The sequence below is a fragment of the Vipera berus genome (genome assembly GCF_964194415.1).
Source record: "Vipera berus genome assembly, chromosome: 1".
Lineage (NCBI taxonomy): Eukaryota > Metazoa > Chordata > Lepidosauria > Squamata > Viperidae > Vipera > Vipera berus.
The window spans coordinates 300,001,039-300,023,285 of NC_138202.1; the positions used below are offsets into that span (position 1 = coordinate 300,001,039).

General features: G+C 34.5%; 1 protein-coding gene across 1 annotated transcript in view; it reads right to left on the reverse strand.

The window, feature by feature from the left end:
- KIF6 (kinesin family member 6) overlaps positions 1-22,247 on the reverse strand; it is a gene marked incomplete at its 5' end in the record, with an annotated part of 130,746 nt that overhangs the window by 57,336 nt on the left and 51,163 nt on the right. The window contains 2 exons of the mRNA XM_081325200.1: positions 8,479-8,587; positions 19,143-19,322. Coding sequence (XP_081181326.1) covers positions 8,479-8,587; positions 19,143-19,322 — 289 coding nt within the window. The remainder of the gene's footprint in view (positions 1-8,478; positions 8,588-19,142; positions 19,323-22,247) is intronic.

Genomic DNA, 22,247 nt, shown 5'->3' on the forward strand with positions numbered 1-22,247 from the left:
TCTCTGATAAATTGAAAGATAAAAAGGACAAGTATAAGAAGTGGAAAGAGGAGCACATAACTAAGGCAGAATATCAGCAAATAGCCCTTGCCTGCAAAGATGAAGTGAGGGAAGCTAAGGCTCAAAATGAACTAAGGCTTGCGACCAAAGTCAAAAATAACAAAAAAAGCTTCTTTCAACATAAAAAACAAGAAAAAAGTTAAGGAAATGATTGGTCCATTTTAGTGGGGGAAAGTGGCAAAAAGGTGACAAGCAAATAGGGAGAAAGCAGAACTATTTAACTCGTTTTTTGCATCTGTCTTTACACAAACGGAAAAAAACAGTCCAACCTACCAAAACCAGTGCCATAAAAAACAGAATAGAAACGCAAGTTAAGATAGGCAAAAAAATGGTAAGTGAGCACCTGTCCAGCCTAGACGAGTTCAAATCACCAGGACCAGATGGATTACACCCCAAGGTTCTCAAGGAACTGGCAGACGTGATCTCAGAACCACTGAACTATATTTTTCAAAGATCCTGGAGCACTGGGGAACTACCAGAGGACTGGAAGAGAGCTGATGTAGTTCCCATCTTCAAAAAAGGGGAAAAAATAGATCCAGGAAACTACAGACCTATCAGCCTGACCTCAATACCTGGGAAGATTCTGGAAAAGATAATCAAACAACAAATCATCGAACAGCTTGATGCAAACCAAGTCATCACTAAAAGCCAACATGGGTTTGTCAAAAACAGATCATGCCAGACAAATCTTATTGCATTCTTTGACCAAGTGACAAAATTAGTGGACTGGAGGAATGCTGTAGATATAATTTACTTGGACTTCAGTAAGGCATTTGATAAAGTAGATCACAACCTACTACTTGATAAGATAGAAAAATGTGGGTTAGATAGCATCACCACCAGATGGATTCGTAGCTGGCTGACAGGCCGTACTCAGCGTGTGGTCCTCAATGGAACTGCATCTACATGGAAGGAAGTGTGTAGTGGGGTGCCCCAGGGCTCTGTTCTGGGCCCAGTGCTCTTCAACATCTCCATCAACGATTTGGATGAGGGGATAGATGGGGAAGTCATCAAATTTGCAGACGACACCAAGCTGGCAGGAATAGCCAATACTCCAGAAGATAGGCTTAAGATACAGGAGGATCTGGACAGACTTGAACACTGGGTGCTATTTAACAAAATGAAATTCAATGGTGAAAAAAGCAAGGTTCTACATTTAGGCAGGAAAAATCAAATGCACATGTATAGTATAGGTGGTACCTTGCTCAATAGTAGTAACTGTGAGAGGGATCTCGGAGTCTTAGTGGACAATCACTTAAATATGAGCCAGCAGTGTGCTGCAGCTGCCAAAAAAGCCAACACAGTGCTAGGCTGCATTAATAGAGGGATAGAATCAAGATCACGTGAAGTACTAATACCACTTTACAATGCCTTGATAAGGCCACACTTGGAATACTGCATCCAGTTTTGGTCACCATGATGTAAAAAAGATGTTGAGACTCAAAGCACCTGAAAGCAGGACAAGAAGCAACAGATGGAAACTAGTCAAGGAGAGAAGCAACCTAGAACTAAGGAGAAACTTCCTGACAGAACAATTGACAAGTGGAAGTTTTTAAAAAGAGACTGGACAGCCATTTGTCTGAAATAGTATAGCGTTTCCTGCCTGAGCAGGGGGTTGGACTAGATGACCTCCAAGGTCCCTTCCAACTTCTTCTTCTTCTTCTTCTTCTTCTTCTTCTTCTTCTTCTTCTTCTTCTTCTTCTTCTTCTTCTTCTTCTTCTTCTTCTTCTTCTTCTTCTTCTTCTTCTTCTTCTTCTTCTTCATTATTATTATTATTATTATTATTATTATTATTATTATTATTATTATTATTATTATTATTATTATTATTATTATTATTATTATTATTACCACTCAATTTTATTTATAATGTTGCATAAACATGAAACAATTTCAAAGTAACAAAATTATTCTGCACACTTTTGTTTGCTCTATTTTCTGATCTGATTTGGTGCTTGAATCAAGAACAGAGTTTGGAAAAATGTCTCATGATCTTATATGGTAAATTGTTTTAATTTTGGTTGTTTGTTTCCTCTACAGCAAAATAAAATTTGCAGCAAACTAAATTGTAATGACTGGAATGAAGATGCTAAACTTCACTGCCAGGATTTTGGAGTTATGGTTCTTTAAAATTTCATCCTTTAGAAGTGTCTAAATTGCATCTGAATAACAAAGTGACCTAATTGCATGGATTGCAATTTATATACAGGAAATTTCCAACATTCACTTTTTGTGACTTTGAACAAGTACAAGTTATAATATTTTGCTGTTTCTGGAGTTAAAAACTGTGCTATCAATTTCTAGTATTTTTGGTTCTAAATTTCAGCAACATGATCACCCTTCAGCATGTTGCTCACCCTTAATCTAGAGACATCTGTACAGGTAGAAGAAATGTAAAGATAGCTATAAACGATATTTACAGAGCCCTGGTGGAGCAGTGGGCTAATGCCTCCTTAAGTAACACCAGCTGCCTGCAATTAGTGCAGGTTCGAGTCCCACCAGGCTCAAGGTTGACTCAGCCTTCCGAGGTAGGTAAAATGAGGACCCAGATTGTTGGGCGCAATAAGCTGACTTTGTAATAATGCCGCTTGGGGTGTGTGTGAAAGCCCTAATAAGCAGGCATATACATGGAATGAAGGCTACTGCTAAGCTTGTAAGCCGCCCTGAGTCTTCGGAGAAGGGCGGGATATAAATGGAATTAAAATAAAATAAAATAAATAAATAATACAGTATGCATTAAAATTGAATGGCGTGATGGCTTAGTGTAAAGACTCTAGCCTCCCACTTAGAAGGTTGGAAGTTCAATCATAGGTATCAGCAGATGTTCCTCTCCTAGGGCGCAAAAAAAAATCTGCTGCAAACTCCATGTGGTGTCAGGAAGGCCATCTGGCTAGTAAATGCTCAGCTCCATCTAGTTGCCCCAACTCTACCCCAAATTAAGGGATTACAGAGTCATAAAAAGGGAGTTAATATGTATTATTTATTTATTTAATTAAATTTTTATACCGCCCTTCTCCCGAAGGACTCGGTATTAAAAATTCTTTAGCCTCAACACACTTTTCCAAAATGCTTTTTACTTTTTAAAATACTTTTTAAAGCACAATAAAAACTATTTACCAAAATAGTTATTAACCAAATAACCAGATAGACAAACTGCCTCCAGCAGACTAGACTAGAGCATAAGTAACATGTTCAACAATGTCCTTAAGTATTTCTGATCACTAGTGACAGCTTGTTGATCCATAATATTTCAGTGTTTCCCTTATAAATAATCTCTTTATCTTAGACTATACAGAACCACTATTTTACCTTTTGCATTTAAGTGATCTGTTTTACTGTTGAATAAAAATTATAATGGCAGACTCTGCTTGAATTGGCAAAGATATTTAACAACTTTCTGTCAGCTTGTGGAATTATTGAGATTTTTAACTTAGGAAAAACATATATCATCCTTGTTCTTTTATAAATAAAAGAAAAAATCTAAAGGATAGAAAGAAAGAAAAACACCATTCCTAGATTCAAAAATACCTTTGGGATGAACTCACACTGTTATGATTTTGGTGGCTAGGACAAGTTCCTTGTCATGAATTTTTTTATGGTTACTCATATAGGTACAATCAGCCTTATTATCAATGACATGGAATTAAATGATTATCTCAGCAAAAATTTGTCTATGATAAAGAGTTGGAAAAAAGCTATATATTTCATTTTGTCTTAACAAAATGTGGACATGGAACAAAGTAAAATAAACCCAGTCAGCTTCATAAAAGGCACGCATTAGGTACTGTAACTGTGTTCTTTGAACTATTGACTTTTTTTCTTTCAATTTTTCAGCAATTAGCATTTTAGGTCATTTTTACTTTTACTCATGCTAACTTATTCTAAGCACTTAGCACAAGTGGGATAACTGGGCCCTCCCTGGTCGGTTTTTCTTCTGCTTTGCTTCTAATACGCCCGATCTTCGCTCCTTTCGCCGCGATCTGAAAACATTTTTATTCGAACAAGCCGGCCTGGCCTGATGGGGGATTGGTGGGGGTTTTATTGCTGTACTTTTGGGGTTTTTATAAATGTATTGTATTAATTGTTTTTTAATGGGCAACTATTTAATCTTCTTTTAATATTTGTAATTTCGCATTTTATTCTTGCCCTGTTCACCGCCCTGAGTCCTTCGGGAAAAGGGCGGTATAGAAATATTAATAAAATAAATAAATAAAAATTACCATGGGCAGCTTTCTGCTTCTTCCAGGGCACCTTTTCTGAAGGCTTTGATTGACATGGGCACATATGGGCACACACCCCTGCATAGTAGGAAAGTTCATCTATGCTACCTAGTCACAAGGTTTCTAGATAAATTGAGCTATTCCTTTCAGCAATGCATCAACTTCTTTGTTTTCCTCTCTCCTATTCTCCCTTTTCATTTTTCAGGGCTTACCTGTCTTAGCATTTTGTTTCTCTGGACTCCTTAGTGGTGGCAAAAGGTAATGTACTTCTTGGATATTTTGACTCAGTTTCTTCAGCCCAGAGCTTTCCTATAGATGGGTAAACCTTGCACTCTGTGCTACAGATTTACCATAAATTAGTATTTAATGAACTCTTGGCTGAAGAAACAAAAGGCTTTGTATATCTGCCTTTTGGCTGCTGGCTTCTGATAAAGTAAGTAGAAAAGAAGTAGAAAAGGAGCAAGACCTATTTCTTCCTACTGTTAAAAACAGCAGAAAGAAAATGGAGTCGGTATGAAAGATGAAAGACTACAAAAAAGACCCAATTATGTATTTTCAATGGCAAATTTGGAACTCATTTTCTGTTAGGTTTATAGGACTATTCAAGCATTATGTTCTGATAGCCAGTGCCTTGTGAATGCATTAAGTTTCCACCACTGGTGTCTAGCATCCCTTCCTCAAGATAAATGCTTTTTTGCTTTAATGAAAGAAATCTGACACGGAAAATGGAAATTAATGGAAGTGAGGTGTATGTCAATTTTGAATTTCACTTGAAAAATATTTTTTTAAAAAAATTCCATTTATATCCCGCCCTTCTCCGAAGACTCAGGGCGGCTTACAAGCTTAGCAGTAGCCTTCATTCTATGTATATGCCTGCTTGTTAGGGCTTTCACACACACCCCCAAGCGGCATTATTACAAAGTCAGCTTAATTGCCCCCAACAATCTGGGTCCTCATTTTACCTACCTCGGAAGGATGGAAGGCTGAGTCAACCTTGAGCCTGGTGGGACGCGAACCTGAACTAATTGCAGGCAGCAGGTGTTACTTAAGGAGGCATTAGCCCACTGCTCCACCAAGGCTCTAAATAAACTTAGTTGAAATAAATCAATTCCACCAAAGGAGCCTGATTTTTTTCAGGTTCCATTTTATATATGTTTTCGCTTGCTTGATTCACTGTTGCAAGAAGATGTCCCACTGAACTCAAAGAATGACATAAATTTACTGAGCGCAATAGGGCAATAGGAGAAAGAGGATATATGATGATCATATAAACCTTAGCTGGCCACCCCAGAGCTGCAGATTCATTACAATCCCTCAAAGGATATAAGGACTCTTGTCCTGTTCAGTCATGATTTGGCAGCCTCTTGCTATTCTAATAATTGTTCGATCATCTCTGTTGCATATTTGTACATACTTTGTGCACTGCTGAAATTGGCTCAAGATACTAAAGTTTAGGCCACAAAAATCTATAAACTAATTTAATAGTTAACAGGCAAATATGTTTCCCTGACTCAGTAAACTTTATTTAGGAATAAATACCTAATTTGACTTAGGAATGAATGATAAATGTTGGCACCTTTTATACTATATTTACTTGTGGTGCACTGTGATCTGGTTCCTATAAACAGCAGATTGATGAAATTTATGTCAGAAACTTGGGTTGGATCCCTTTTTGATCCTTTTCAATCCCATGATTTTATGGTTAAAAAGACTGACAAGTTGGAAGCAATTTAGAAATGGATGAGAAGGAAAAATAAGGTGCCTGAAGAAGTAATGCTAGTGTGGTTGCATGGAGAGGATGGTGCCACCCTACCACAGAAAACTTAAGAAAAATCTATAAAAAGCAGTTCTGTGGACATTTTTAAGTGGTGCAAAGCATGAATTACACCACTGGTTTATGGAAAAATGAATGCAATAATTTCAACTGGGGATATGGGAAAAGACAAAAAATACAGTAAATAAAAAGTAATTTTGAATAAAATTCCAGCAGAAAATGAAAAAGATAGCAATCCTACCACATATATATTATTGGCATAACAAAGATGTACATTTAGGGGAGATTTTTGTTAACTCTGAAATGCATTATATATATAATCTTACCTAGCAATTTGAATAGTGGCTAGGTCACTGAGTTTTTATATAAGTGGTGGTTCAGCAGTTATATTCCAAATTACAGAGTAGATCTGGGAAGAGTTTGTTTTAAACAAGTGTGATGTAGCTAAAGCTCCCAATGTCATTTGCTAATGGGTTTTCACATACAACAATAAAGCATGCCTTGTGCTATTTGTATCATAACATCTGCAGCAGTTACCACGAATACAGCAAAATAGTATTATCCTATGCGTGTTTACCCAGTAAAATCCCAATTTGATTTATCCTATGTGGATGCTAGGATTCAGGCCAAAGGTCAATTTTAAATCCTTGCTTTTACTTTATACTGGGTTCATCTCAAATGGATATCTATTCTGCAAAAGGTAGAAAGATTACAGTGTATTGAAGAAAATGTAAGCGAAATGTGTATTACACAGGGAAAACTGTTTTCTTCTAAAATTAAAATGATATTATTCAGATGTCCATCTAGATTACCTAAATATTTGGTTTCTCCATCCTAGGATATCTGCAAGAAGCAATGGATGGAAATTAATCAAGGAGAGGACCAACCTAAAACTAAGGAGAAATTTCCTGATAGAACAATTAAACAGTGGAATGAGTTGCCACCAGAGGTTTTGGGTATCCCAACACTGGAGTTTTTAAGAAGAGATTAGACAACCATTTGTCTGAAATGGTATAGGGCAGGGGTGTCAAACTGCTGGCCCATGGGCTGGATGCTTCATGGCAAAACCGCAGCCACCCCATTGCTGGCAATGGAAAAAAAGTCACAATATGTTTTGACACATCACGTGATGTTGCGAGTTTGATACCCTTCGTATAGGGTTTCCTACTTGAGTTGGAAGTTGGACTAGAAGGCATCCAAGGTTATTCTGTTTTGTAAAGCTGCTGTGGATGTTTAGTGTATACTAAACTATATATGTTGTTTTATTATTAATAGTAATAATATTGGAAGAATAAATAGGACAGAAACCTAAAGTATCTCTATTTAAAAAATTAACTAAAAATACAATTGCTCAGTATTTATCACTTTAGCTAAAGATAATGACTGATCATTTGTGTGATAATTCTTAAGAAGATAGATTGGAAGATGGCAGCAGAATAAATAATACAATAATGGAAGGCATAACCAGAAAGAGAAAAATCAAAAACAGATGGCACAAGACAGCTAGCGCAATCTAAAGTTTGGGAGAACTATGAAAGGAGATGCAAGACATCTTTCTAAATGCCTCAGCTGATCTCCAGAATCCTGATATTTCTCCTTGCATTCGGTGAATTCTGGAGTTCTGCCATGTTTGTAAGCCTAGCACACAAGTGGAAAATTTGTCAGGCAATCTCGTTGGAGTGTGATTAAACTTTACTCGTAACATTTAAATATTTACAGTATACAGTAAATTCCAAATTTTGCTACATAACTGACTGAAGCTGAAAGTTATATGGTATGATCTTAGGTTATAAAGAAATTAATAACCATAGATTTCTGAGTAGCGTATTCTCACTTTTTATATTTTGTAGCATATTTTTCTTTTATTCATATTTTTCCACAATTGCATTAGCCAATTGGCAAATAAATTCTTCACGCATATCCATATTTATGGCATACGTTTTTATGTGCAAATTGAGACATAAAATGTTATCTACTTTTACTTATAAAAAGCCACTAAGAGATAAAATATGTTTTTATATCTGTTTCTACACGTTTCATGCATTCAAAAGTAATTATATGAATAGATTTACCAGAATTTTTATTATTATGGATAGTTGGTATTCTGGTGTTTCTGCTTATCAGATCAATTTGTAGGATCCCTGATCCTCTAGAACTGAATAGAAGTAAATATCCTACACACAGATTCACAAACTTGTGGAAAGTTTTCTACAGTAATCCCTATCCTAAACAATGTCACTTAGGTGTATACACTTCTTGCCTTTTGGCACAGTCTGTACAGTTAGTTTACTTATTTGCTTAAATCATCTACATATTATAATTACATATTATAATTTATATATTATAAATTTTTGTCTCCCAGCCAGAGGTATCTATTTTTGCCTACAAAATATTTTGAATTTTATGGTTGAGTGTAAATCTTACCTTTGTTTAAGGAGTTGTTTATTGTCTTCGATAGTTATGCTATCTACATAATCTCTCTTGAAAATTTCAAAGGCTTCTTGGCGTCCAAGTGACATTTGTTTTCCCACTCCTATTCAAGGAATACATCAGAATGGGTTGATTTGTAGAAATAATATTTAAAAGTAATAACAGTTCAAGTGGAGTTCAACCCTTAGTAATAAACAGACTACTTGGCTACTGCAGAAATGGTTTGCCAATGCATTCTTCTGGGAGATTTTTGCCTTCCCTTTTTGAAAACAACCTTAGAATTCTCAGGTGATTTCCCTATCCATGTTCAAACTAATATACTGTACCAATAAGTTCAAAGTGATGCTTGTGTGCAGAGAGGATCACTTATGAAACATTTATTTCTGAATTGTTAAAGCAATTACCTGTCTTTCCAGATTTTCAAAGCTGCTTTAACAGATGCTCCCATCTATCTCTGCATTTGTGCACATGCACAGCTGCTTTATATTATTATTATTATTATTATTATTATTATTATTATTATTATTATTATTATTATTATTATTATTATTATTATTATTTATTATTATCTGATGAAGCAAACTGGCTGTGCAAGTACAGACATGCAGAGACAGTCAGGAAAACTTTCTGGAAAAGTTATGGCTGCTGCTTCACTTGGCTCCATATATTCTAAAGCACCTCTTTTAGAAGTTACATAGTCCTACTAATCCGGGCCAAGCATTTTTAGCTTCCAAGATCAGTCAAGATAAGCTAATGGCTCCCCAAGATTAATTAGAACTTCTGAGAAAATATACAAATTGGACTATGTGAAAAAATTCTATGGAACTAAAAATCTTGTTAATTTACTTATACTGTTAGCCAATTTCTTTTCTCCCAAACTACTCTGGGTCCTGTCTGTCGTTTTTGGAATCAGCACAGCAACCACTTTCATACTAAATTAATCAGTTTCTGTAGTCTATGAAAACTTAAATGTCATTTATAGATTCAATGGTATATCTAAAATGACAGAATTAAATTTATTTCATGTCATCTGAAGATTCATAAACCCAAATATTTTGCATGTTTCTTCTTAAACAGCTATTAATGTCTCCTTAATTAGAACCTGAGGGTCAAAATTCAAAGCAATTTGTCTTTTCCAAAATTACTGATAATTTTTCCTTACATTTTTCTTTGATTTACTATTTTGGTTCCCAGTATCATACTATAAAATATGATTATTGGTAACAGATCAAGAAACAAGGGTAGTTACAGTACCTCAGCTCCAAATTCCCATTAGTTTATATGGTCAGGATACTGGAGCCATGTCAACTTTCATTTAATTGGAACAAAACCATTTTGAAGAATCTGAGCTCATTAGTTGGAGGGGGACTATTTATTCTGAACTTGAAACAAAATATGTTTTCTGTTTTCATACAAATTCCTATTAAATATGCATTTTTCAGGATGCCTGCAGAAACTATTACTGAATTGAGCCAACAAAGAGACAAAAGCAGTGAGTTTATTGAACACTTTCATGAATAATATAGCAAGAGCAAAAATATGCAATTTTAAGTATTAGTTTGGGGCTTCCTTATACTGTATGCACTGTACACACTTTTACAGTTGATAACCTGGCTGAAAAACAAAGCTTATCTCACACAGAATACATATGAACAGCATTAAATTATAATGTATGATATCTATTCCACACTGAGAAGTGATAGAAAATGATGGTAATTAAGTGTTTGTTCTAATTAGCTTAGCCAGATTTAAGAGTGTTGAAAATTTGCATGCTGGTTTTTATTGATGTTTTATGGAAAATAACATAACTGTGAGGGTTCAGACAATCTTTTAAGCCACAAACCACAACAATTATATCAACGAAAATGTTAAATCAAATTGCAACTTATTCCAGTTGTGATATAGAGACCTGAATTCCTACAATTTATACTCACCATGAGAACTCTCGTCTAGACGCCCAGACTTTGGGATGATATCCAAATTGATAAAAGCTGGTTTAACATGAAATGTGAACATACCCACTGCAATTCTGAGCATTACAACAATCAAAGTTATTGACTGATATCTCTGGAGTAATAATTGTCAAAAGATTATTTATCTGTTTATTTATTTGAGCAGGACTTGTGAGTCCAGGAGGACCCCCAAATGGACACTGGGTTTGTCTGGGGTAGTGCTACTCCATCCAGAATTAACAATAATAAATAACCAGATCCCGAGGTCCCTTGCATTCACAGTCACTGTCTTGCTGATTTGAAACATAACTTAAAGTGACAGAACATATTTAATAACATTAATATATGGTACTTTGGGCATACTTTAGCCAGTATGCCACACATGCAATCAAAACCCAGTTTATTCCAGCATGCTTATAGTAGTCTGTGTAAAAAAGTTATCTCTACAGATTACCTTCCAACTAATTTAGTGTTACCCACATCTCACTAACTAGAAGATACAGTATATGCACTGACCAGTAGATGCTCATTATTAAAAACACCTGAAACATTAATAGGAATAGGATAGGAGTGACTTTTTTAATTAGAGATATTTTTAATCTGACCCATTAAACTCATATTGCAAGAATATGCATGTGAGATGGGCATCTCATGTCAAAAAGACAAATCAGAATTGTAAGAAATACCTATATAGGCTTTCAGTCCAAGACAGTTTGCATAAAAATTTTACATACTGAAAAACCTGGGATAAATAAAGGACAAAATCAGAGCAATCCAAGAAAATGCTGAGAAGTGTGGGAAAGTTGATGAGCTAGTAGTAAGTCATTATTCTCTTGATGATATATTTTAGTTAATAATAAAGATTTATAAAACTTTCAAAGGTATGCATCCTGTATTCAGGAACGTATTCATTCACACATTATTTTGTTCCTTCTTTTTTGCTATCGCCAGTCTGAAAACTTCTCTTAACTCAGTTAACTAGTAACATTTATCTTTTTTCCTCCTAAATTTCTATGAAATCTCTGTTGGGAAGAGAACTTTAGACATAAAGGCATCTTAAATACAACTTTTCCCTACGAGTATTAAGATTTCAGATGTATTAGATGATATTTCAACTGTCAATTCTTCAAGCTATAATAGCAATAAATATTCTAAAGACTGAAGGAATCTAGAGTAGCAATAAATAATTAATAATATTTTAAAAATTCTGAAGGAATTTAAGGAAGCTAGTGGTATGTATGTATATAATAAAAAAATTCTCACCCTTACAGATGGTATGTTTCTGTATCTTGGGTCCTCTACTACCATGTGCATCTGTTGTGTTTGTGTGTGTGGGGGCATGTGGGCATAACTTGTGAGTGCATGGATGAGCATTCTATATAAATAGCTTAAATAAAATTTGTATGAACTACTTTGTTTTGTAATAACTCTATTTTATGCAAGAGTTTTTCTGGTATCATCATCTACATTTGCTGAGAAAAAGGAAGGTAAAGTTTCAAAGATAGAGAAAACTAAACCAAACAGAATAAAGATTTAAAAAGAAAAGTATCCATGTTAATCCCACTCCTCTTAAAGGTTTCAGCAAACTTTATCATAAGGGACATATACATCTGGATACCTTCATTGGGCACAGTTTTTGAAATAAAAACTACATTAACAAAACAGTTTACTATATTTCTACAGTGTTATAGTGCAGAATCTACCACAAATCTTCAAAGAGAAAAGGTATTCAATGTATTGCATCTTTGGCACTGAACTGTAACCTCTGCCATTATCTATCTGTATACTACTAAACCTCTCGTGTCTGTAACTTTAATTGGGTGAAATTTTGCATCGTAGGGTAAAACATGTTGAACCAAGGTACCTCAGATGGGCTAATTTACAGAATGCATCCAAAATCCCTGCATCTGTGGAACTGAAATTGGCAGATTTATAAAAGATTTTATAACATAAAATTATCATAAAGCATTTATAATATAATACAAAATGTCATAAACCATTTCAAATGATTCTGACGTCTGATTGTGCTATACATTTTAACATGGATTGCTTTCAAGGCAGATGCAGCTCTGAATGTGTCCCTGAATTTTTAAGAACTTTTCAGGTGAAAGCAGTATATTAGCAGTGCTGCCATTGTTGAAGGCTTGAAGGAATCTGGTAAGGAAATATATCTGAAATGATGGCCAAGGGGTCATGGGTTGTCTAGTTCTCTTCACATGTGATCATAATTTCACAAATAATCGTAATTTTAGAGGTAAGCAGTAAGGATCTCTAAGATAAGGTAGCCAGAAATATTACAGTCACAATAACAGAAGAGGATAATCTAGTTATTATAGAAACTGATTTACACAAATAAAACCCTATCTTTGAGTTGCAGCATAATCAGAGTAAACAAGAATAAGAATAGGCTGTCTTGGCCAATTTTAGAATCTCTAGCAATGACTTCATGCATATGAACACACACTTTAAAAGCCCCTAAATTAGTAGGTACAAAGAGGAAAGCTGGGCTGGATTAAAGCATGTCAGAATTGGCAGAAACTAGTAGGAATAGATAGAAGCAAATCTGAAGTCAAAGCCACAAGAACTTCATGAGCCCCACCCAGTGTTGCTACCACATCCAAACCCCAAAAAATGTTTATATTGTATCAGAAATCTCTCTCTCTCTCTCTCTTTCTCTCTAACACACACACACACACACACACACACACACACAGAGAGAGAGAGAGAGAGAGAGAGAGAGAGAGAGAGAGAGAGAGAGAGAGAGAGAGAGAGAGAGAGAGAGAGAAGGAAAACCTGCACATAAACTTTTAACAAATTATTGGACATATATTCTGCTTTGAATTAATACACTGCCTAATAGGAAGATATTCTCATCCAAATTATCTGAACATTGTCAATTTATATTTTCTGAAAGTATAATCTGGATGAGGAGCAGTTCATTGCTGCTGCTTGCTAATGGGTTTTGACCTTTTTTAATAATACCTACAATACCCCCTCCCCTTTATTTCCTTTTTGTTTCTTCCTTTTTGCTGTTTCTGTTGGAAGATATGAGGAGTATATGTTTGTATATTTGTGTTATGTGTGTGAGATTTGTTTCTTCCTGTGAGATACAATGACTGGTATATTCTGATGGGGAATGAATTATCCATATGAAGTAAATACTTTCTCTTAGAGGCAATTAATTTTAACAATAAAATATTAATTCAGTAAAAATATTGTCCTAGCCTGCTTGTTTTTGGAGTGTGTATTCTGATACAAAGATTCCCTTTCGGTATAATTAATTAGAGGTTACTATTTGCACTACTAAATAGAACATCATTTAGTAACATTTCAACATTTCTGAAGTATTCAACTGTCAGAAGGATCATGGGAACTAGCATGTAGAATATTTCTGGAAGGTGGTTGTACTAAAAGCTGCCACTTTTATTATATACAGTAAGAAGGAAAAATATAAAAACAAGAGAACATATTTATTTAGCAATTTATATGTACAACTGAATTGATATGACATTATTTAAAAACAAGGGTCAATAAATATGACTTTGGTGATTGGTAGATGTTTAAAAATGTGGAAATTATTAGTGTGACTGTTGGATGTTAGATAATATAGAAAATTGGGGTCTTCAGATTTTCCAAAATGTATTAGTTTAGGTAGACATTTCATGAGACATAAATGCCATGAAATAAATCAAATCATACCAGTTTAAAAAATGAACAGGAATATTTCTCACTAATTTTTCAATATTACTGTAGAAAAATGATTGTTTTTTAAATAGCCAAGCTAGCTGAAACATGAAACATTCTGTGAGATTCCATGAATCTTTTTATCTTTCTATTCTCTTTAAACTCATCTGGTCATTACAGAGATCTCTAAAAGAATGAAGCAGATTACAGCAATTAAATAAAATGTTAAAATGTTTCAGATTCTTTAAGGTATTAGGAGAGACTAAGGTCTTCCCTAAACTGGCAGTTTTAATCTAATTTGGAAACCTTCACACTCCCAAAAATAACTCTCACAAATGAGTCTGGAAATGTCATCTTGATTTATATTTTTTCATGACCTCCTTTTCAAGAAATTAATGGAGCATATGTTCATGGAGAACAGAAAAAAACCTACACTGTTTCAACTCTGTTTTAATTAATCTTTTGCCATTGAGTGGGTAGTTTTAAGCTACTTTTGCAAAATTTTCAGCAGAGACATGGAAACAAAACAAAATAATATCAAAATTAGTATCCAAAACAAGATCAGTATCCCAAAATAGGTATTAAGGAAAATGGCAAGGACCAGGCTGGGCACCACTGCCAATACAACAGAATGTTAAAGCTGCTTAAATGTTACGTCAGTGTCCCCTTTTAGAGTTGTAATGTCAGAATGTTTATTCTATAATATTTTTACCAAATCAATAAAAACATTTCAATCAGTATTTGTGCTCACATTTCTATGTAATCAAGAACCTTATACTAAGCTATAACATAGTGTGTTTGGCTTTGGCCAATTTTGCTAGAGTGTTAGACAAAAGAAGAAATAAGTAATGTATTATGAATAGCAAAATGTGACATTTTAGCACATTGCTTAGGCAAATGTTTATTTTTACTTATTTATTTATTGACAAAATAGCTCATTGTATATCGGGATTTTTAAGCAAAGCATACTTTGCTAATAAAATATAATTATTTTTCTAATACCTGCATAGCTATCTGAATTATTTTGTCTATTTTGGTTGAGATAAAAAAGGTACAGAATACAGTATGGAAATTACTGATCATATTATCCTTTTTAATCCTTTTTTCACATGAAGCATACTGAGATCGATCTTACAGCTGCAAATAATTTTGAACCAATATCTGGTTAATTAAATAAACCTGCTAAAAGCCAAAAATATTTCTTAGAAAACCTCAACTCCAACATTGGTTTTTCCATATTTCAATAAAATATTTATATTCCCAAAGAAAGTCATAACATTCCACTTCTAACAAATTCTGATATTTGTGCATCCAGATTTACTTCTACGTCACAGATTTTTATTATCGGAGAGATAATCTTTATCCTAATTCATTGTCATATCACAATATAGTCACATAATCAAGAAGTTGGAAGAAGCCATTAAATTCAAATTTATGCTCAGTGTAGGAATCCAAATTAAATGAAATTTATACCTCCTTCTTGCTTGCAGACACTACTGTAATCCTGCTACAACGTACAATGTTATATGTTTAAATAGCTGCTGTCTCAGAGGTATCACTGAATGCATCTTTCTCCTTTTTACTACATATGTTAATAAATACCATAGAAATCAAAGACTGCATTTCTGATCAATATTGTGATAGAATCAGGTAGGTAATCCTCCTGTTTAAGGATGGTAATTATAGTCCCAAAGTTCAGTGATAAGAGGGCCGTAGAATAGTAAAACATTGGGACCTTGCCTATATTATTTTCTTAAAAAACTTCTGTATTTTGGAGAATGAGGACGAGAATGAAGAAAGGAGAAAAGAAAGCTATAACAATACACAGCTTCTCTCAAGAGCAATCCAAAAAGCAGCCGCAATTATTTACTTTTGCCAGACAACATTTCATGACATATGGACTATAGAAGCAAGTATTGAAACAACACATGACTAGGGCTAGAACAGGTATGTCAAACTCACTATGTATTGCGACTTTTTCCCCATTGCCGGCAATGGAGTGGGCGCGGTTTAAGTATGATGCATCCGGCCCATGGGCTGGCAGTTTGACATACCTGGGCTAGAATATGTAGTTTAATTTAAGCTAAATCAACCATCTCTGCAACACAAATAAGTTCCTCAATATTGTACTAATGCATGAATAGGTTATTAAAACAAACAGGATTTGCATAATGGGTGTTTTAAAACAGTGGTTTTTGGAACTATTCAATTTCCCCCCCCCTCTTTCGTTAATCAGGATACTCACATAGCACTTTTTAATAATACAGAGGTCTCCCACAACTGTAGTTTTAGTATACTATTATTCAAACTATTCCAATTGCCTGTATTATCCTATTTTTATTTCACAATCTTTAGCTGTTTTTAGTTATAGTTTTTTAATCTCTGAACTTTGATGGTAACAAATATTTGTCTGTTCATGTCAATTGGTCAAATAATATATTCTTTTGAATACTTTTGGACTTAAAGGTAAATCTTATTGAGCTAAATTTTTTTCTTTAAAACAGATTTGTGTCAGACTGTTGTCCAAAGTTAAATATGAACTGGATAGGGATGGGTATGGATAGATGGGGAACTCATCAAATTTGCAGACAACACCAAGCTGGCAGGAACACCCAACACTCCAGAAGACAGGCTTAAGCTACAGAAGGATCTTGACAGACTTGAACATTGGGCGCTATCTAACAAAATGAAATTCAATGGTGAAAAAGTAAGGTTCTACATTTAGGCACAGGTACAGTAGGTGGTACCTTGCTCAACAGTAGTAACTGTGAGAGGGATCTCAGAATCCTAGTGAACAATCACTTAAATATGAACCAGCAGTGTGTTGCAGCTGCCAAAAAAGCCAACACAGTGCTAGGCTGCATTAACAGAGGGATAAAATTAAGATCATGTGAAGTGTTAATACCACTTTGCCTTGCCTTGGTAAGGCCACACTTGGAATGCTGCATCCAGTTTGGGTCACCACGATGTAAAAAAGATGTTGAGACTCTAGAAAGAGTACAGAGAAGAGCAACAAAGATAATTAGGGGACTGGAGGCTAAAACATATAAAGAATGGTTGCTGGAATTGTGTATGTCTAATTTAATGAAGAAAAGGACGAGGGGTGATATGATAGCTGTGTTCCAATATCTCAGGGGCTGCCACATATTCTCCAAACCACTTGAAGGCAGGACAAGAAGCAACGGTTGGAAACTAATCAAGGAGAGAAGCAACCTAGAACTAAGGAGAAATTTCCTGACAGTTAGAACAATTAATCAGTGGAACAAACTGCTTCCAGAAGCTGGGAATGCTCCAATACTGGAAGTGTTTAAGAAGAGACTGGACAGCCATTTGTCTGAAATGGTATAGGTTTCCTGCCTGAGCAGGGGGTTGGACTAGATGACCTGCAAGGTCCCTTCCAACTTCATTATTATTATTAATTTTCAAGAAGAGTCCAGTGGCAACACTTTTAGTAATCAAAATACTACATAATTACAAAAGTGTGCACCAGTCACTCTCATCACAGGATTGCTGTTGTGGGAAAAATAGGAGGAGAAGGAAGGTTACTCCCTTGAGTTATTTATAAAAATAATAAGGGTGGGATAAAAAAAAGGCTAACAAAAATATTACTCTAAAATCTATAGCCCTACGATAAATTCCTGTACTATACTCATTAATATGTACTGGTGATAAAAAATAAAATAAACCAAAAATAAGTCTTCAAGTAATTGTGTCTTATAGGACAAATTAAATCGTTTGATTAATAAAGGTTTGCAACCGAAGTAACAGAAATTTGTGAACTTAATTATTTTGAATTTCCTTAAAAAATAAAACTGGGCTTCCATGTTACCATTCAGCAGGGTTGTCCCTAATATGAGCCAACAGATGTTAGGGAGCGGCGCCAAGTTATTGAAATTGTGCACGCCAGACAATTTACCCATTTCTTACAAATTAACCAACTGCTCCACCTCAAATGTTGTAAGAATACCTAATCTTGCAACATTCTGGCAGACTCACCTTGAGGTTTTCTAAGAATACTGACATGCTGGCATATTTATACAAAAGTTCTGGTTGTATCAAGAATCATTTAGAGGTGTGATGGTAAACATGGCACTGCAAGTGCTACACTATCAATTGCTGATTTTAGACCACAAAATATTTATATAAATTTGGCCTCCACAACCACCAATACAAAAACAAATGTATTTTCTTCTTGCAGCCCTGGCTCTCTCACCTTAAATAATTTATGTTTATAGTAAAATCAATTTATCCTAGACAAATATTCTTTAACAAAAAAAAGGCTAGAACCTCTTACTACTGTGCCCTCTTGCTTTCCTTGATATATCTCCCAGGTCCATATTGTCTGTGTGTAGTTGTTGTTTCTGTCTATATTCGAGAAAGCGTTGTGAAAGATCCTTAGTTTCTTTGGTAATTTATAATGTGTTTATAATGTGTTATAGAAACAAATAAATGGTTTAGCATTTGGCATGAGACACAGGTACAATCTTATATTCATAAATATTTTGTGATTGGCTGTCCCAATGAATCATTTTATGATTTGTCTTAGGTGTCTTGCAGCAGCCAGTTTGCCATTATCATACATTTTTTTTTCGGGAAACTTCACCAAGAGGCAATGCCCTTCAAGGTAGAGGTTTATAACTTATATAACTGTTTTGTTACTTCCTATGAATCCCTATACTAGTTATTTGTGGAAGTGCCTATGGTAATTTTGCTCCCTTTCTAGAGATTCCAAATGCTGAAATTCATTGGAGAGTTATGTACTGAAATGTCTATGTGATTACAGTGTAGTTCACAGAGACAGATTTCTCAGTGATATATTTTTAGAAAAGAATGCTTCTTCTCTCAATATGAAAATTATTTATGACACTGAGAAGCCTAGGCAACATTTTTTGTATATTCACAGTATAAACAAATACTTTATATAGAGATGCTGTTTCCAGTCTTCTTATTCCACATAGTATACAGTCCTTCAAAGATGATTGTGCAATAATTCAATATTTGAGAATAAATCACATGACTGACCTTGGCTCTTTGAGTGAGAATTAGATTTTGTTTCCAAAATGACAGGGACCATCTGCTCAGTCTCCATATTTTTCAAATCATAGGAACTTTCTGTAGCTGAGATTTTCTTGGATGAAGCACTGAGATGAAGGGTATCTTGTGTTTTCATTTTTTCTTTCTTTAACATATTTACTAAAATATCTAATATTTATATTAAGGAAAGCTTTAAAATACTTTGTAATGATGATCAGCACAAGTATGTTTATGTAAAAAGACTGCTAATTACTGTGCACAGAACAGGAGTAATTATTTGGTCTGTTTTATTATATTTATTTATTGATTCCCCATTCTTCTGTCCTCATGTCATTAGCTTATAGTATCACACTGGGCTTATTCTTAAAGTTGGTTATTGGCTAAGAAAACCAGTGTATCTACTCTAACCACATTCCAAACATAAACAGTATACAGTATGAGGAAAACTAAGATATGTGCAGCTTTGGATTGCTTTTGTATAAGTGGTAATACAAAAAACCTCTAAAATTATAATAAAAAACTAATATTTGAAAAATGTCAAACCATATGTTTGCTTCTATTATCAGTTCATTGTAAATGGAACAAGGAAAACAACTAAAAATATAAAATGCTAGGGCAAAGTATGGTAACAAACTGAAAGCAAAAAGTAAAGGCATTTTAAAATAAATTTTAAAATATTTGATTCTCAACCAATCTTTTATCGATAAATATGAAATTGGATATTTGGTTTGGAATTTTTTTCCACACTTTTCCTTCTGAATTCTTTTGGGGATCTTTGCATCCAGTCTGTTTAACATCTCCCCAGGATTTTCAATAATATTCAACTCTTGGGGCTGTTAGGGCCATTCCAAAACTTTTTAGTCTTTCTATCCTTTAACTATTTCATGGTTGACCTGGAGATATGTTTAAGACCCTTGTCTTGATGAAACATCCAATCATTTTCAGCTTCAATATCCTTACTGATTATGGGATACTATTTTCTATTATATATCAATATTTAGTTGACATTCAGTTAATATTCTTCCTATTTGCATAGTATATTTTGTGCTGCTGCCTGTCACACAATCCTAAACCATAACAGAGCCAACAGAGTCATCTCTATGTTTAATATTTTGCCATATTGCTCTTTTCTTCAAACATTTCGCATTATTTTTCTTGAAATGTATATTTTGTGGCTGTAGCTGAGCTATTGTTTTTATTTCATCAGACTAAAGCAATTTGTTGCAAAAACATCAGGCTTATCAAATGTTTTGGACAATTATTGGTTGTGGTTAAGTTTCGAGAAATGGTTTTCTTCTGATACTTCTCCCAGGCAAATTCATTATTGTATCAATAACATTGTACTGTGAATCTCTGTTCAGTTTTGTGAATATGACCAGTTTTTAGCAGTTCTAGCTGATATTTTTGTCTTACAGATTTTGTCTTGATTTCAAGAGTTCCATGTAACTTCTATTTCTTAATAATATTTCTCATTATTGAAAGTCTTCAACTTTTACCTGCTTATAAGAGTAAAGTATCTTTATTTTCAAATGCCTAGGCAGCTGAGTTACAGGAGGAACCTACAGTTGTTGAAAGCACTCAAAACAAACAATAAAATAAGAGGTTAGCTCAGAGCATTTGCCACGGGATTGCCTTCACCTAATTGTAATCTTAATGAGTGAATTACTCCTTTCAGTCTTATTAACAGCTTTAATAATAACAACTTTATGTTAACAAAAAATTATGAGCTAATTCTACTTATTGTAATGCAATGTGCCTCTTGATGGCTGATTTGCCAGGCTTCCAGGAATTCTCTAGCATTTTTAGACTTAGCTTGGTCTAGGACGCCCAGTTTCCAAATTGGAACTATGCTGAAGTCTGTCCATGTGTGGTAAAATTAAGGAGCCTTCATCATATCTTCTGTCTGCTATGTGGTGTCCAAATAATTAAGTAAAACAAGTAAAAATGTGATGTCTCTTTTTACTTCTTGATAAGTTAGGACAGATTGTTTCTAAATTTCTTTTTCTACCCGTTCAGCTGTGGGCTTCTCCCCCTTTTACTTGATCATTCCCTAGGTATCATCTCTTCTCTCTATCTTCCAAAGGTTACAACTGGAATAGTGTCAAAAATTCAGTTCACTATTTTCTTGTGTATTGTGAATCAATAAACAACTGCACATAAATAATAAATAATAATAAATTTTCAGAAATACATGATAAGGAGAAATTTCCTGACAGTGAGAACAATTAATCAGTGGAACAACCTGCCTCCAGAAGCTGTGAATACTCCAACACTGGAAGTTTTTAAAAAGAGACTGGACAGCCATTTGTCTGAAATTGTATAGGGTTTCCTGTCTGAGCAGGGGGTTAGACTAGATGACCTCCAAGGTCCCTTCCAACTTCTTATTGTTGTTGTTGTTGTTGCTGCTGCTGCTGCTGTTGTTGTTGTGTTATGTTATGATACAAAAAAAATAGGCCTGGAAGCTTATCATTATTTGAATATCATATTTAACTTACTGCCATGTTGACATTAGGACAAACACACAGTTTGATCAATTACAGTTGTTACAATCAAATTTTAAACAGAATTATAAGAATATATTTATTTATGTTGCTTCCTTGGCTGATTATGAGCAGTTTACAATTCAAAACCAACAAACAACCAGTGCACGCGCACACACACACGCACGCACACACGGACGCACACACACACACTCACATGATAAGAAGTTGGCTGCTTTCCTCTCCAAAATGGTTCTAACTGCACTCCTCAGTTTTAACAGGGCATGGGTCATCCTGACCTCAGAAGGCAAGCTGTTCCAGAATGAGCAGATGGTAACTGAAAATAGATATATTCAGCTTGATTTATATTCACTTAACAATATTGAAACCTTTTCATGTTATTATTAAATCAAAAGTATTATACATTGAATTTTAAAGGGTTTTACAATAAAGTATACTTCTCCTCTAGCTCCTTCCCCCCATCTGCTTGTGAGGTTTGTTTAACATTTTGGAAGAGACCTGAAGTCATGAGGCAAAGAACAGAATGAAATTTTGCCATGTTCATTACAGAAACAGGTCTGTCACTGGAATAGAAACTAGATTTTTATCCAGT